Below are 16,679 nucleotides of genomic sequence, written 5' to 3'. Positions count from 1 at the left end.
ACTCCTGGGTTCTATTCCCGGCTCAGAGAAGGCAGTAGGGGCTAGTGGTTACTGTGGGGGCAGAAGGGAGCCAGGACTCCTGCGTTCTATTCCCGGCTCGGAGAAGGCAGTAGGGGCTAGTGGTTACTGTGGGGGCAGAAGGGAGCCAGGACTCCTGGGTTCTATTCCCGGCTCAGAGAAGGCAGTAGGGGCTAGTGGTTAGTGGGGGGGCAGGTAGGGAGACAGGACTCCTGGGTTCTATTCCCGGCTCGGAGAAGGCAGTAGGGGCTAGTGGTTACTGTGGGGGCAGAAGGGAGCCAGGACTCCTGGGTTCTATTCCCGGCTCGGAGAAGGCAGTAGGGGCTAGTGGTTAGCGTGGGGGCAGAAGGGAGCCAGGACTCCTGCGTTCTATTCCCGGCTCGAAGAAGGCAGTAGGGGCTAGTGGTTACTGTGGGGGCAGAAGGGAGCCAGGACTCCTGCGTTCTATTCCCGGCTCGGAGAAGGCAGTAGGGGCTAGTGGTTACTGTGGGGGCAGAAGGGAGCCAGGACTCCTGCGTTCTATTCCCGGCTCGGAGAAGGCAGTAGGGGCTAGTGGTTACTGTGGGGGCAGAAGGGAGCCAGACTCCTGGGTTCTATTCCCGGCTCGGAGAAGGCAGTAGGGGCTAGTGGTTACTGTGGGGGCAGAAGGGAGCCAGGACTCCTGCGTTCTATTCCCGGCTCGGAGAAGGCAGTAGGGGCTAGTGGTTAGCGTGGGGGCAGAAGGGAGCCAGGACTCCTGGGTTCTATTCCCGGCTCGGAGAAGGCAGTAGGGGCTAGTGGTTACTGTGGGGGCAGAAGGGAGCCAGGACTCCTGCGTTCTATTCCCGGCTCGGAGAAGGCAGTAGGGGCTAGTGGTTACTGTGGGGGCAGAAGGGAGCCAGGACTCCTGGGTTCTATTCCCGGCTCGGAGAAGGCAGTAGGGGCTAGTGGTTACTGTGGGGGCAGAAGGGAGCCAGGACTCCTGCGTTCTATTCCCGGCTCGGAGAAGGCAGTAGGGGCTAGTGGTTAGCGTGGGGGCAGAAGGGAGCCAGGACTCCTGGGTTCTATTCCCGGCTCTGGGTGGGGGGCCCAGAGGGGCACTGAGATAAGAGAACTAGGCCCGTGGGCACAGCACCCCTCAACGGGGCAGAGGGGCAGAAATGTCCCGTCCACGCTCCCCAGGGGCGTCAGCACAGAGCGCTGGTGAGTGGCCCCCGTGTTCGCTGCAGCAGCCCCTGGCATCTCTCCCTGGTTAGTTAAACAAAGGCGAGTTAATGAGCGCTGACCAATTAGTCGCTAATTGAAGGCGCCATAAACCTATTAGAGGCTGGTAAAGGGTAATCAATTCTAGCCAATTACCCTCAACCCGCCGGCTGGTGCCAGTCTGCTAAGCCCAGGCCTGTTCCCGCGTCCCCCTCCCGTCGGGGAAGTGAAGCCGCCACAAGGGGGAGGCGGTTTGGGGAAGGGAGGAGAACAAGGAGGGAGCCAGGACTCCGGGGGCTCAGGGGCTTTATCCTGGCTCCAGGAGGGGAGAGGGGTCTAGTGGTCAGAGGGTCTGAACTCCTGGGCTTATTCTAGCAGCCCAAATAGCCAGGCCTAGAACGTGACTTTCCTGAAGTCCGGGTCATTGCTCCACCCACTAGCCCTCACTGCCAGCAGAATTAGCCCCTTCATCCTGTCACCAGCCGGTCTTGGTCCCTGCTCCCAAGGCCGCGAGCTGAGAGGGCAGCTCCATCCGTCAGTAGCAGTAGAAGGCTCTTGTCTTCCATGTGGACTAGATACTGCTGGGGAGACGTGGCACATGCAGCCACCTCAAAGAGTAAATGCCACCAGCCAATGCGAGAACCCAGCCCCCGGTTCCGAACAGACCTGGCGCAGCCCCAATCCCAGCCGGCCCAGCCCCCCCGGTTCCGAACAGACCTGGCGCAGCCCCAATCCCAGCCGGCCCAGCCCCCCCCCCCCGGTTCCGAACAGACCTGGCGCAGCCCCAATCCCAGCCGGCCCAGCCCCCCCCCCCCGGTTCCGAACAGACCTGGCGCAGCCCCAATCCCAGCCGGCCCAGCCCCCCCGGTTCTGAACAGACCTGGCGCAGCCCCAATCCCAGCCGGCCCAGCCCCCCCGGTTCCGAACAGACCTGGCGCAGCCCCAATCCCAGCCGGCCCAGCCCCCCCGGTTCCGAACAGACCTGGCGCAGCCCCAATCCCAGCCGGCCCAGCCCCCCCGGTTCCGAACAGACCTGGCGCAGCCCCAATCCCAGCCGGCCCAGCCCCCCCCCCCCGGTTCCGAACAGACCTGGCGCAGCCCCAATCCCAGCCGGCCCAGCCCCCCCCCCCCCGGTTCCGAACAGACCTGGCGCAGCCCCAATCCCAGCCGGCCCAGCCCCCCCGGTTCCGAACAGACCTGGCGCAGCCCCAATCCCAGCCGGCCCAGCCCCCCCGGTTCCGAACAGACCTGGTGCAGCCCCAATCCCAGCCGGCCCAGCCCCCCCGGTTCCGAACAGACCTGGTGCAGCCCCAATCCCAGCCGGCCCAGCCCCCCCCCCCCTGGCGCCCCCCCCAGCCCCCCCCCCCCCCCCCCCCCGGTTCCGAACAGACCTGGCGCAGCCCCAATCCCAGCCGGCCCAGCCCCCCCGGTTCTGAACAGACCTGGCGCAGCCCCAATCCCAGCCGGCCCAGCCCCCCCCCGGTTCCGAACAGACCTGGCGCAGCCCCAATCCCAGCCGGCCCAGCCCCCCCGGTTCCGAACAGACCTGGCGCAGCCCCAATCCCAGCCGGCCCAGCCCCCGGTTCCGAACAGACCTGGCGCAGCCCCAATCCCAGCCGGCCCAGCCCCCCCGGTTCCAAACAGACCTGGCGCAGCCCCAATCCCAGCCGGCCCAGCCCCCCGGTTCCGAACAGACCTGACGCAGCCCCAATCCCAGCCGGCCCAGCCCCCCGGTTCCGAACAGACCTGGCGCAGCCCCAATCCCAGCCGGCCCAGCCCCCGGTTCCGAACAGACCTGGCGCAGCCCCAATCCCAGCCGGCCCAGCCCCCGGTTCCGAACAGACCTGGCGCAGCCCCAATCCCAGCCGGCCCAGCCCCTCCGGTTCCGAACAGACCTGGCGCAGCCCCAATCCCAGCCGGCCCAGCCCCCCGGTTCCGAACAGACCTGGCGCAGCCCCAATCCCAGCCGGCCCAGCCCCCCCGGTTCCGAACAGACCTGGCGCAGCCCCAATCCCAGCCGGCCCAGCCCCTCCGGTTCCGAACAGACCTGGCGCAGCCCCAATCCCAGCCGGCCCAGCCCCCCGGTTCCGAACAGACCTGGCGCAGCCCCAATCCCAGCCGGCCCAGCCCCCCCGGTTCCGAACAGACCTGGCGCAGCCCCAATCCCAGCCGGCCCAGCCCCCCCGGTTCCGAACAGACCTGGCGCAGCCCCAATCCCAGCCGGCCCAGCCCCCCGGTTCCGAACAGACCTGGCGCAGCCCCAATCCCAGCCGGCCCAGCCCCCCCGGTTCTGAACAGACCTGGCGCAGCCCCAATCCCAGCCGGCCCAGCCCCCGGTTCCGAACAGACCTGGCGCAGCCCCAATCCCAGCCGGCCCAGCCCCCCCGGTTCCGAACAGACCTGGCGCAGCCCCAATCCCAGCCGGCCCAGCCCCCCGGTTCCGAACAGACCTGGCGCAGCCCCAATCCCAGCCGGCCCAGCCCCCCCGGTTCCGAACAGACCTGGCGCAGCCCCAATCCCAGCCGGCCCAGCCCCCCCCCCCCGGTTCCGAACAGACCTGGCGCAGCCCCAATCCCAGCCAGCCCAGCCCCCGGTTCTGAACAGACCTGGCGCAGCCCCAATCCCAGCCGGCCCAGCCCCCCCGGTTCCGAACAGACCTGGCGCAGCCCCAATCCCAGCCGGCCCAGCCCCCCCCGGTTCCGAACAGACCTGGCGCAGCCCCAATCCCAGCCGGCCCAGCCCCCCCGGTTCTGAACAGACCTGGCGCAGCCCCAATCCCAGCCGGCCCAGCCCCCCCGGTTCCGAACAGACCTGGCGCAGCCCCAATCCCAGCCGGCCCAGCCCCCCCGGTTCCGAACAGACCTGGCGCAGCCCCAATCCCAGCCGGCCCAGCCCCCCCCCCCCCGGTTCAGAACAGACCTGGCGCAGCCCCAATCCCAGCCGGCCCAGCCCCCCCGGTTCCGAACAGACCTGGCGCAGCCCCAATCCCAGCCGGCCCAGCCCCCCCGGTTCCGAACAGACCTGGCGCAGCCCCAATCCCAGCCGGCCCAGCCCCCGGTTCCGAACAGACCTGGCGCAGCCCCAATCCCAGCCGGCCCAGCCCCCCCGGTTCCGAACAGACCTGGCGCAGCCCCAATCCCAGCCGGCCCAGCCCCCCCGGTTCCGAACAGACCTGGCACAGCCCCAATCCCAGCCGGCCCAGCCCCCCCGGTTCCGAACAGACCTGGCGCAGCCCCAATCCCAGCCGGCCCAGCCCCCCCGGTTCCGAACAGACCTGGCGCAGCCCCAATCCCAGCCGGCCCAGCCCCCCCGGTTCAGAACAGACCTGGCGCAGCCCCAATCCCAGCCGGCCCAGCCCCCCCCCCCCCCGGTTCAGAACAGACCTGGCGCAGCCCCAATCCCAGCCGGCCCAGCCCCCCCCCCCCGGTTCCGAACAGACCTGGCGCAGCCCCAATCCCAGCCGGCCCAGCCCCCCCGGTTCCAAACAGACCTGACGCAGCCCCAATCCCAGCCGGCCCAGCCCCCACCGGTTCCGAACAGACCTGGCGCAGCCCCAATCCCAGCCGGCCCAGCCCCCCCGGTTCCAAACAGACCTGGCGCAGCCCCAATCCCAGCCGGCCCAGCCCCACCGGTTCCGAACAGACCTGGCGCAGCCCCAATCCCAGCCGGCCCAGCCCCCCGGTTCCAAACAGACCTGGCGCAGCCCCAATCCCAGCCGGCCCAGCCCCCCCGGTTCCAAACAGACCTGACGCAGCCCCAATCCCAGCCGGCCCAGCCCCCCCGGTTCCAAACAGACCTGACGCAGCCCCAATCCCAGCCGGCCCAGCCCCCCCCGGTTCAGAACAGACCTGGCGCAGCCCCAATCCCAGCCGGCCCAGCCCCCCCCGGTTCCAAACAGACCTGACGCAGCCCCAATCCCAGCCGGCCCAGCCCCCCCCGGTTCCGAACAGACCTGGCACAGCCCCAATCCCAGCCGGCCCAGCCCCCCGGTTCCGAACAGACCTGGCGCAGCCCCAATCCCAGCCGGCCCAGCCCCCCCCGGTTCAGAACAGACCTGGCGCAGCCCCAATCCCAGCCAGCCCAGCCCCCGGTTCCGAACAGACCTGGCGCAGCCCCAATCCCAGCCGGCCCAGCCCCCCCCCCCCGGTTCCGAACAGACCTGGCGCAGCCCCAATCCCAGCCAGCCCAGCCCCCCCGGTTCCGAACAGACCTGGCGCAGCCCCAATCCCAGCCGGCCCAGCCCCCCCGGTTCCGAACAGACCTGGCGCAGCCCCAATCCCAGCCGGCCCAGCCCCCCCGGTTCCGAACAGACCTGGCGCAGCCCCAATCCCAGCCGGCCCAGCCCCCCCGGTTCCGAACAGACCTGGCGCAGCCCCAATCCCAGCCGGCCCAGCCCCCCCCCCCCGGTTCCGAACAGACCTGGCACAGCCCCAATCCCAGCCGGCCCAGCCCCCGGTTCCGAACAGACCTGGCGCAGCCCCAATCCCAGCCGGCCCAGCCCCCCCCCCCCGGTTCCGAACAGACCTGGCACAGCCCCAATCCCAGCCGGCCCAGCCCCCGGTTCCGAACAGACCTGGCGCAGCCCCAATCCCAGCCGGCCCAGCCCCCCCGGTTCCGAACAGACCTGGCGCAGCCCCAATCCCAGCCGGCCCAGCCCCCCCGGTTCTGAACAGACCTGGCGCAGCCCCAATCCCAGCCGGCCCAGCCCCCCCGGTTCCGAACAGACCTGGCGCAGCCCCAATCCCAGCCGGCCCAGCCCCCCCCGGTTCCGAACAGACCTGGTGCAGCCCCAATCCCAGCCGGCCCAGCCCCCCCGGTTCCGAACAGACCTGGCGCAGCCCCAATCCCAGCCGGCCCAGCCCCCCCGGTTCTGAACAGACCTGGCGCAGCCCCAATCCCAGCCGGCCCAGCCCCCCCGGTTCTGAACAGACCTGGCGCAGCCCCAATCCCAGCCGGCCCAGCCCCCCCGGTTCCGAACAGACCTGGCGCAGCCCCAATCCCAGCCGGCCCAGCCCCCCCCGGTTCCGAACAGACCTGGCGCAGCCCCAATCCCAGCCGGCCCAGCCCCCCCGGTTCCGAACAGACCTGGCGCAGCCCCAATCCCAGCCGGCCCAGCCCCCCCGGTTCTGAACAGACCTGGCGCAGCCCCAATCCCAGCCGGCCCAGCCCCCCCCGGTTCAGAACAGACCTGGCGCAGCCCCAATCCCAGCCGGCCCAGCCCCCCCCCCCCCCCCGGTTCCGAACAGACCTGGCGCAGCCCCAATCCCAGCTGGCCCAGCCCCCCCGGTTCCGAACAGACCTGACGCAGCCCCAATCCCAGCCGGCCCAGCCCCCACCGGTTCCGAACAGACCTGGCGCAGCCCCAATCCCAGCCGGCCCAGCCCCCCCGGTTCTGAACAGACCTGGCGCAGCCCCAATCCCAGCCGGCCCAGCCCCCCCCGGTTCCGAACAGACCTGGCGCAGCCCCAATCCCAGCCGGCCCAGCCCCCCCCGGTTCCAAACAGACCTGGCGCAGCCCCAATCCCAGCCGGCCCAGCCCCCCCGGTTCCGAACAGACCTGGCGCAGCCCCAATCCCAGCCGGCCCAGCCCCCCCGGTTCCGAACAGACCTGGCGCAGCCCCAATCCCAGCCGGCCCAGCCCCTCCCCGTCCATCCCGGATTCTGAGCTAATTTTCAGGAGGCCCCGAGCGGGTGTCCTAGCAACGGCCCGGCTGGCAGTGACCTGGGCGGGGGGCGGGCGCCTGTCATCTGTCACTGTCGGGGGGGCGGGGGCTCGGGGTGACCCACTGAAAGATGCCGCCTCATCCATCATTGGGGCCTGGCGGGGCAGCGTGGGGCTGCCTGGCCTTTGATCAGCAGGGACAGGAGGAGGCTTCTGTGCTAGGCCATCTGGCTGGGAGCTGGGGGTAGTGGGGCTAAGAGCAGGAAGGATCCCAGAGTCCTGGCTCCCAGCCCCTCCCGGCTCTCTAACCACTAGCCCCCACTGCCCTCCCGGAGCTGAGAACAGATCCCAGAGTCCTGGCTCCCAGCCCCTCCCGGCTCTCTAACCACTAGCCCCCGCTGCCCTCCCGGAGCTGAGAACAGATCCCAGAGTCCTGGCTCCCAGCCCTTCCCGGTTCTCTAACCACTAGCCCCCACTGCCCTCCTGGAGCTGAGAACAGATCCCAGAGTCCTGGCTCCCAGCCCCTCCCGGCTCTCTAACCACTAGCCCCCGCTGCCCTCCCGGAGCTGAGAACAGATCCCAGAGTCCTGGCTCCCAGCCCCTCCCGGCTCTCTAACCACTAGCCCCCGCTGCCCTCCCGGAGCTGAGAACAGATCCCAGAGTCCTGGCTCCCAGCCCCTCCCGGCTCTCTAACCACTAGCCCCCGCTGCCCTCCCGGAGCTGAGAACAGATCCCAGAGTCCTGGCTCCCAGCCCCTCCCGGCTCTCTAACCACTAGCCCCCGCTGCCCTCCCGGAGCTGAGAACAGATCCCAGAGTCCTGGCTCCCAGCCCCTCCCGGCTCTCTAACCACTAGCCCCCACTGCCCTCCCGGAGCTGAGAACAGATCCCAGAGTCCTGGCTCCCAGCCCCTCCCGGCTCTCTAACCACTAGCCCCCACTGCCCTCCTGGAGCTGAGAACAGATCCCAGAGTCCTGGCTCCCAGCCCCCTCCCCACCCAAAGCACTGGCTGGCGGGGTGTTTCAGACCCTGTAGCTACAGATCCAAGCCCCGGGGCTGTGGGGTCCCTGCAGGGCCTGCCGGGCACTTGGGGGGGTTAATTCTGGCTCCCAGGGTGTCCAGGCACCGGCAAACAGGTAGGAAACGCGGGACTCCTGCCTTCTCGGCCTTGCTCTGGGAGGGCAGTGGGGGCTAGTGGTCAGAGAGCCGGGAGGGGAAAAGTCTGGACTCCTGGGTTCTGTCCCTGGCTCTGGCATTAGCGCCACCCTATCACGGAAGAAGCTGCTCACCCGCTTCGTGCCTCGGTTTCCCCGTTTTATAATGGGATGGAAGGGTCCTGGGGCCGCCCGGTCACGCCGCTCTGCTCTGGCCTGCAGCACCCCTACCCCTCGGAGGAGCAGAAGAAGCAGCTGGCGCAGGACACGGGGCTCACCATCCTGCAGGTCAATAACTGGTAAGGTCGGCCCTGAGGCTGCCAGGCTGCGATCCTGCCCGCACCCCTCCGGGCCCCCGCCCCCCGCCCAACCCCCGTCCCTCCACGCCCCTCCCACACCCCGCACCCCTCCAGGCCCCCGCCCCACCACCCCCAAGCCCCGTCCCTCCACGCCCCTCCCACACCCTGCCCCTCCCCCACCCCAAACCCCTGTCCCTCCACGCCCCTCTCCCACCCCACCCACACCCCGCATCACTCCAGGCCCCTGCCCCCCCTACCCAAACCCCCGTACCTCCACGCCCCTCCCATCCCCCACACCCTTGTCCCTCCAGGCCCCTGCCCCCACCCCGCCCACACCCCCTGCCCCTCCCCCACCCCCCAAACCCCCATCCCTCCAGGCCCCTACCCCCACCCCGCCCACCCCCCCTCAAACCCCATCCCTCCAGGCCCCTCCCCCCACCCCGCCCAAACCCCCTGCCCCTCCCCCACCCCCAAACCCTCGTCCCTCTACGCCCCTCCCCCCACCTCCACCAACACCCCCCCCATCCTGCCTTACAACCCCTCACCCTCCATGGCAACCTCCTGCCTCAGCATCTTGCTTCTCCCCCTCACAGCCCCCATCTCGACCTCCCGCCTTGAACCCCTTTGTCCCTGCAATCTCCCCCCTGCAGCCTGCTCCCCGCCCCACCCCCTGCCAGGCCTCTAGCTCCCCCCCATAAGCCGCCTGCCTCCCCTCCCCCCCCAGTTTCCTCCCCTTCATAATAGGACTGAACCATCACCCCGCCCCCAATGAGGTGCCGTGCCCGCCCCCGGAGCAGGCAGGAGCTCAGTGGGGGGCCCGTGGGGAGCACTGGGGGCTTGGGGCGCAGGGTCAGAATGGGGGATCCCAGGGACGCCTCGTTCCTTGGCCAGTTCTACGGGGGGGGGGACGTGCTGGGCCCCTCCCCCTTCCCTTGGGCTGGGGGCGTCTCCCCGCCCCGCCGGCCTGGGGACTCACCGTCCGCCCGTCTGTCTGTCCCGCCCACGCAGGTTCATTAACGCCCGGAGGCGCATCGTGCAGCCGATGATCGACCAATCCAACCGCACAGGTGACGGGGCTGGGCCCGGGGCCGAACCCACCAAACCCTCTGCCTGGGCCCTGCTGCCTACGGCCCCCCATGAGACGAGCCCGCTGGGTCTCTGCTGGCACCAGCCGGCCCCCCCAGCCTGGCCACCTGCCCGGGGCGGGGCGCATCGGGGTCACCTTCTAGCCCCCCCACTGGGCTTATGTCCTGCCCCCCGGCACGTGGCCGATCTCCGCCGTGACCCGCCCTCCCTCTTCCGCACAGGCCAGGGGGCGCCCTACAGCCCCGACGGGCAGCCCGCGGGCGGGTACCTCGTGGACGGGCAGCAGCACGTGGCCATCCGCCCCCCAGGTGAGGCCGCGGCAGGGCGGGGTGGGGCACACGCCGGGACACCCCCGGGCAGGCTGCGGCCCCCCCTGCTTCGGGGGTCCCAGCACTCCGGGCGCGGCTGCCGGGGGCGCCTGTGTCAGCCAGGAGCCCCCCCCACAGCGGCTGAGCGCGGCAGGGCCCCGGCGGCTGCAGGCCAGGCCGGAGACCCGGGCTGCGAGGGGCTGGCGGGGGCGTCTCTGCGGGCGGGTCCCAGCTGTCCCCTTCCCCCCCAGGTCCGATGGGCAGCATGGGCATTGCCATGGGCATGGAAGGCCAGTGGCACTACATGTGAGCGCCGACGCCGACGCAGGGGGACGTAAGTATGGGGGGGGGCTGCCCCTGCCAGGCCTCCACCCCTCGGCTCCTGCCCCCAGGGGCTGGGGGGCAAATAGCATCACCCGGCAGTCATGGGGGGGTAAAATGAGCCGGGTGGGGGCAGTTGTGAGCTACCCCCCTCCCTCCCAGGATGCCCCATTTGTCCATCTCCCTTCCCCTTCCTGCTCCTCCTTGCCAGCCCCGGACCGGCCTTCCTCCTCCCCTCTGCAAGGCCCCTTCCTCCCAGGACAGCACTAGCCGGCCCCAGCCCCTTTCCCTCTCTCTTCCAGCTTTCCAGGAGACGCTGGGCCAAGCCGGGCCAGGAGCCTAGCCGGCCCACGGGGGCAGAACTCACGTGGCAGCCAGTCAGCCACCCCCACCCCAGGCCTCCCCCTCCTCCTGCCAGATCATGCCACGGCCCCTCCCCGCCCCCAGAGCTGGGGGAGACGGCTCCAGAGCGGGGTGATCCCGGACACCCAGAGCCACACCGCACCCCTCCCCCCACGATCCCCCCCGCCATCTCCCCAGGGGCCACTGGTCCGAAGGACAGACCGGCTGCGCCCGCCAGGACTGGGAGTCGACGGAGACGCCAGGCCTGGGCGCTGGACGGAGCTTGGACCTGGCCTGTCCGGCTGCTCGCTGGCACGGAAGAGAAGGATTCGGGCTCGTTCTGTTACTTTGGGGCTGTTCTCTTATTTCCCTCCACGCACGCACCCCCCCGCCGACAGCCTCGCTGTCCAGAGCGGGTCTGCTCTCCGCCCCGGCGCCGAGTCCTTCGGGCCGCGGGACCCGGCGGGTTTGTCGTGGGTTGGTTTGTAACGAGGGATGGATGGATGATTATTTATGCGCCGAGCGGGGAAGTAAATTAACTTGGACATTCCCCCTGGTTTGGGTGTTTCTTGGGGCGGGGTCTTGTGTTGTCCGGATGTAAAGCACAAACCCCAAGGAGCAGCTGTGCATGCGGGGGGAGGGGGAATAGCTCTGGAAGCGCTGGCTAAGGGCAGGGCCCTTTCGCCCCCACCTGCACCGGGACCAGACATCAGACCAGCGGGGCTTATGAAGCGGCACTTGCTGGAGTGATCCCCGCCCAGGCTGCTGGCCTATGTCCCTTCTCATTTTTCATCCATCTGTGGAATAAATTTTGTTCTGTGCAGCAAGGCATGTGCAAATGTGCACCACCAACAGAAACACCTGCCGGCTCGGGGGCTGCAGATCAGCTGGGCAGTCTTTGAATCTCTCCTGGACAGCTGCCCAAGTGCTCAGCTTGCAGGCCCCAGCCTGCAGGGCAAGCCCAAGAGAAAGGACGCTGGTCAGGGTAGTGCTGGTCACACACACAGAGCAGGGCCCAGGGAAAGCAGGGAGGAACGAACACGCGAACGCGCGCACACACACACACACACACACTCTCTCTCTCTCCCTCCCCCCCATGGGGTGTATGCATCCTGGGGGGGGCCCAGTAGGGGCTGCACACCATGGCTGCCGGATGCCAAGCAGAGGAGGGTCGGGCCCAGGCCAAGCACACAGAAACACAACAGTACCCTATGTCTACGCTGGTGGCTCCTTGCGCAAGAACTTCTTGTGCAAGGGTTCTGGTGCAAAGCGTCCTGCACAAGACCAGGCCCGCACTGCCATGTGTGAGCTGTGCTTTTGCACGAGAGCGCCCATGGCATGTGGATGTGCGGCAAGGACTCTTGCGCAATAACTCTATCGCTAGCAGAGCTGGCTTGTGCGAGAGCGTCCACACTTGTGAGAAAAGAGCATTGCTCTTGCACAAGACGCCGTCTCTTACCAGGCCGTCGGGTACCTCTTCTGCCAGGAGCGGGTGGGCAGCGTGGATGCTCTGCGGGTTATTGCACAAGTGTAGACACAGTCTACTAGAGAGAAGGCAGGGACAGAACCTCCCCCTGGTGAAGCCACGGGGAGCCCAGGAGCCCTGGCTGCCAGCTCTAACCACTAACTCCCACTGCCCTCACAGAGCTGTGGAGAGAACCCAGGGGTCCTGGATCCCGGTTCCCGAGCCAGCGGGGGCGCAGCCCGTTCGCGCTGCGCGGTGCCGGTTCCCCGCGACTGGGGCCCAAAGTCTAGAGACTTTGCCGGCTCGTGCGCGAAGCCCCGAGGGGAAGCCGAGCCCCCCCCCCGGCGCACTGCGCCTCCCAATCCGGCAGCCCCAGAAGCGCGGAGCCCAGGCTCCCGCAGGCGCGGCCCAGCCCCGCTGGTGCTCTGCGAGGCAGCCCCGAGGGGCCGGCCACTCGCGCCCCAGTCCGAGGACAAAAGCCAGGAGCAGCTGGGCCAGGCCTGGCTCCGGGGGGCGGGGGCCGGGCCGGGCCCGCCGGTTCAGTCGCAGGCTAATGAAGCGACATTAATCACCCGATTACACACCTGTCAGCCTCCAACAATGCCGGGGGGGGGGGGGGGGGCGCAGCGGAGCCCGCAGGGCGGGGGCGGAACGAATCGGCGGGGCACAAAGCAGACAGAAGAGCTGACCCCGGAGCGGGGCAGGGGAGGGGGACGAGATGCCTGAAATCCGAGGAAGGGAAGTTGGACAAAGCCCCCCCCCCCAGCTGTCTGGGCCTGGGTTGGAACAGGGGCTGCTGGCCAAGCTGCCCCCCTGGGAGCGTGGCCATCTCAGGGGCGAGGGATGAAGGCAGTGAAATGGGGGGGGGGGGGGTTAACGCCTGAGCCCCACGCCTGCCACACAGCAGGGAACAGAAAACTCAGGAGTCCTGGTTCCTCCCCCAGGGAAGCTTCCAGTCTACACGGGCAAAGGCAGAAAGGGGAAACTGAGGCAGAGAGCAGGGCCGCGCCCAGCCTTAAGTTCCCACAAGAAGCCAACAGCAGTGTCAGGAACAGAGCCCAGGAGTCCTGAGGCACAGAGCCCTGATTTGGCCACTAGGCAACACTCCCTGTCCAGAGCGAGCAGGGGCTCGCAGCCTGCCCCTCCCCTCCTCACCCCAGCACGAGCGTCAAAGCTTCGTTCCGCAGGCTGGACTCCTGGGCTCTCTACCCGGCTTTGCTGGGAGCTGTGCCCACTCGGCCGCTCAGACCCCTGAGTGGAGCAGGGGCCCCGCTTGGGGCGAAGGGGCCCTGCCGGAGGCCACTGCCAAAGGTCTAGTGCCCGAGGAAGGGCGAGGACTGGCCATGCTCTGGCGACAGCCACCGGGGGCGCAGTCACCCCCCGGCCCTCTCCAGCACCATCTGTGCGAGCAAGACGAGCAAGCGCTCCGGTCGGGGAGACGCCCGATGCCTGGGAGGACCAGGCTGGGGGCGACAGCCCTCACCAGTCACCGACGCCTTCCCTGGATGTCTGCAAACTGCAGGATTTCGGGGGCCAGCCAAGAGCCGGGGTCACCCCAAGGCCCCGGGAGGGGACCCAGCTTGTCCGTGGCTCAGTTCAGCCCCCCAGCCCGGGGCATCACGCAGCCGTTCGCGTAGCGAGGTTTTACTTGGCGGCGCTGGGCGAAGGATTCCCGCAGGGCGCAAGCCAACCGACGCAGCGGGGTCGCTGGGCATGGGCCAGCGCTGGGGCTGCCCCTCGCCGCGGGCGTGCGCGTCCGTCTGACCCCGGGCTCTGCAAACGGGGCGGCCCACGCGCCCCAGCTCCCGCTCAGCAGCTGGGCGCCAGGGAGCGGTTTGGAAACCGGAGCGGAGCGTCCGCAGCGCCGGGCCCGTTCTCTGGAAATCCGGGCTCCTGCTTCCCGCGGGGACGGACGCGCGTTCCGGCCTCGCTCTTCCAAAGGGCGCGCCGGTCCCGCTTCACATGCGACACGGACAAAGGGTGGGAGGGGAAACTGAGGCATGGAGCGGGGAGGGGAGTTACCTGGCGCCCCCCCCCCGTCTGGGCCTCCCACGGGCACTGGAGTCTGTGACAGGCGGGTGGGGCACCCGGAGGGGCCCTGGTACATTTCTGTGGGGCGCCGGTGCCCTCTGCTGGGCAGCAGCAGCATTACCAGAGGGCCCCCCGCGAGGAGACGCAGGCGGCACATGGCTCTGAGGCCTGGCCCAGGTACCCGGGTGGGGCTGAACAGGGCGGCCTGGGTGGCGTGGCACTGCCTGGGTGCCAGGGGCTGGTGGGCCCCAAGCAAGCTGCTCCAGTCTGGGCAGGGCGCCCGCCCCGAGGGCCTAGTGACGCTCCCCCCCAGGGGCTCCCCAAGCGTGCTCCACAGACGGGCCTGGCTGCTCTACCCGCTAGGCGAGACTGCCTCCATACATGACCCCAGAGGCTGTGTGGGGCCAGCCGTGCCCCTGCTGGTGCTACCACCACGAGGACAGCCCCCTCCTCTCCCGCCTCCCGCTCCGAGGGACCTGAACCCTGCCGGCCGGCGGGAGAGGCTGCGGATCAGAGGTGCCGAGGGTCCCGGGGCCCAAACTGGGACTTTACCCCCCGCACATTGAGAACGAATTCATGAAATGGTTTGGCCTCCCCAAGCAGGCCTTTCCCGAGAGCTATTTTTAGCTGCAATTAACCTTTGGCCTCCCATTTCTAGGTTAGCTGGGCAGTTGCTGGAGGCCGGAGCCAATTTGTTTAATTAAAGAGAATTAAGGGAAGAAGTGTCCCCAATTAAAGCAGGAAAATCAGCTGTTTTTAAGGAAGTTTTTTGGCCACGGGTGTCACATGGAATTAGCAGAGAATGCAGGCTGCTGTGTGCGGAGAACGGGCTTGTGACGCCCATGAAAACAGAAGGATCCTGGCTAATTGGAGACCGGTGGGGAGGCTGGTTCCCCTCTCTAGGGGAGGCTCAGTGTCAGATTTCTGTGGGGCGGAAGGAGAAATGGCCGCTCTGGTTTCCAGCACTGACAGCCCGCAGGTAACCGGCATAACGTGGACAGGGTGTTCCGCCCACAGCAACTACGCCCAGATCCCATGGCCTGGCGCTGCCCTGCGGCTGGCTCTGGAGCGCCGCACAACGGCTGCGTGTCCCGGGGCCCTGGGCCAGGCCCAGCTGTGGCAGTTCGGAGATGGCCTGGCTGGAGACGCACTTGCAGAGCGGAGGCCCTGGCTGGAAGAGGGGCTGGGAGCGCGTTCTCTCCGCACGCCCCTGCCACGGCACGGCTCATATTTACCATCAGTGCCGCGTCGGGGAGCCTCTCTCCCGCTACCCCTGGGCAAGAGCCAGCGGCCTGCCGGCGTGCTGCAAAGGCCCGTGTCGCCTGCAGCCGGGCTCCCCGGGACGTGGCACCAAGTCAGAGAAAGGTCCCGCCAGGGGCCGTCCCAGGCCAGGCGAGGGGAACGCCAGGCGGGTCTTTGGCTGGCTGTTCGGACACACAGAAAGGCCTGGAAACCGAAGGAGCCCGGGGTGGGGGGGAAGGACCGAAGGGGAGCCGCGGGCCCGCGCTGAGAGCCCCCAACAGGCCACGCCGGGTTGGTTCCTGACGGGCCTCGCGGCCTCCAGCTCCGGTTCGCCGTTCGCCGTTGGCCGCCCAGGGGAGCCGCTAAGTAACCAAACCAGAGCGGCCCCTTGGCTGCTGTCTCGGCGTGTGGGACTCAGGAACGCCAGTGCCTATTCCCGGCTTGGCCCACTGCACGGCCTTGCTCCGTGCCTCAGTTTCCCCAGGGTAAGCTGGGCGTCAGGCTCTGGCTCTGCTGAGGAGCCGGTGGGGGTGAGCGGAGGCGCTCAGGTCCCCCTGGAGGGCTGGGTTTACGCTCCCTGACCCCGAGGGACCCAGGGAGAAGTTCCTGCTGGCCCCCCTCCCAGCCGGTGGTGACTGACAGCAGCCTCGGGGCTGCTCTGAGTGAGGCCATCCCGGGGTGGGGGCAGTGACGGAGTGAAACAGGCCTGGGGCGGGGAGTCAAGCGGGGGGGGCGGGAGGCAGCCGGGCGGGGCCCGCGAGGCCTTATGGCGGGGGGGCTGGCCAGCAGGGTGCCCAGGCCACAGCACGGCAGCTGGGGAGACAGGCCTGAGCAAGCCCCAGGCAGAGGCCTAGGAGGTCCTGAGGCAGCAGGCCTGCACCCCTTGCCAAGGAGAAGGGGCCAGTCCAGCCTCGCCCCGACCCCCCCGGTCACCTCCCCCAGCCTCGCCCCGACCCCCCCCCCCCCGGTCACCTCCCCCCAGCCTCGCCCCGACCCCCCCGGTCACCTCCCCCCAGCCTCGCCCCGACCCCCCCGGTCACCTCCCCCCAGCCTCGCCCCGACCCCCTCCGGTCACCTCGCCCAGCCTCGCCCCGACCCCCCCGGTCACCTCCCCCAGCCTCGCTGTGACCCCCCTGATCTCCCCAGTCACCTCCCCCCAGCCTCGCCCCTACCCCCCCGGTCACCTCGCCCAGCCTCGCCGCAACCCCCCCGGTCACCTCCCCCCAGGTTCGCCCCGACTCCTCCCGGTCACCTCCCCCTAGCATTGCCGCAACCCCCCCAGTCACCTCCCGCAGCCTCGCCGCGACCCCCCCGACTCTCCCGGTCACCTCCCCCAGCCTCGCCGCGACCCCCCCGACTCCCCCAGTCACCTCCCCCAGCCTCGCCCTGACCCCCCCCGACTCCCCCAGCCTCGCCCTGACCCCCCCCGACTCCCCCAGTCACCTCCCCCAGCCTCGCCCTGACCCCCCCCGACTCCCCCAGTCACCTCCCCCAGCCTCGCCCTGACCCCCCCCGACTCCCCCAGTTACCTCCCCCAGCCTCGCCCTGACCCCCCCAACTCCCCCAGTCAC

General features: G+C 69.3%; 1 protein-coding gene across 4 annotated transcripts in view; it reads left to right on the top strand.

Annotated features, from left to right (window-relative positions):
- Positions 1-10,920, top strand: part of MEIS3 (Meis homeobox 3) — a 31,481-nt gene extending 20,561 nt beyond the window's left edge. For 2 of the 4 annotated variants that reach the window (XM_089769860.1, XM_089769858.1), the window contains 5 exons: positions 8,237-8,313; positions 9,322-9,380; positions 9,621-9,707; positions 9,959-10,041; positions 10,331-10,920. In XM_089769860.1, the coding sequence (XP_089625986.1) occupies positions 8,237-8,313; positions 9,322-9,380; positions 9,621-9,707; positions 9,959-10,017 (282 nt within the window). In that variant the 3' untranslated portion in view covers positions 10,018-10,041; positions 10,331-10,920. The remainder of the gene's footprint in view (positions 1-8,236; positions 8,314-9,321; positions 9,381-9,620; positions 9,708-9,958; positions 10,042-10,330) is intronic. The other 2 variants (XM_089769861.1, XM_089769859.1) reach the window with 2 other exon arrangements.
- Positions 10,921-16,679: the final 5,759 nt, after the last annotated feature.

The sequence above is a fragment of the Pelodiscus sinensis genome, chromosome 18, assembly GCF_052426305.1.
Source record: "Pelodiscus sinensis isolate ZL-2025 chromosome 18, ASM5242630v1, whole genome shotgun sequence".
Lineage (NCBI taxonomy): Eukaryota > Metazoa > Chordata > Testudines > Trionychidae > Pelodiscus > Pelodiscus sinensis.
Note: the sequence above shows the minus strand (reverse complement) of the source record. Positions and strands in the feature narration are given on the sequence as shown.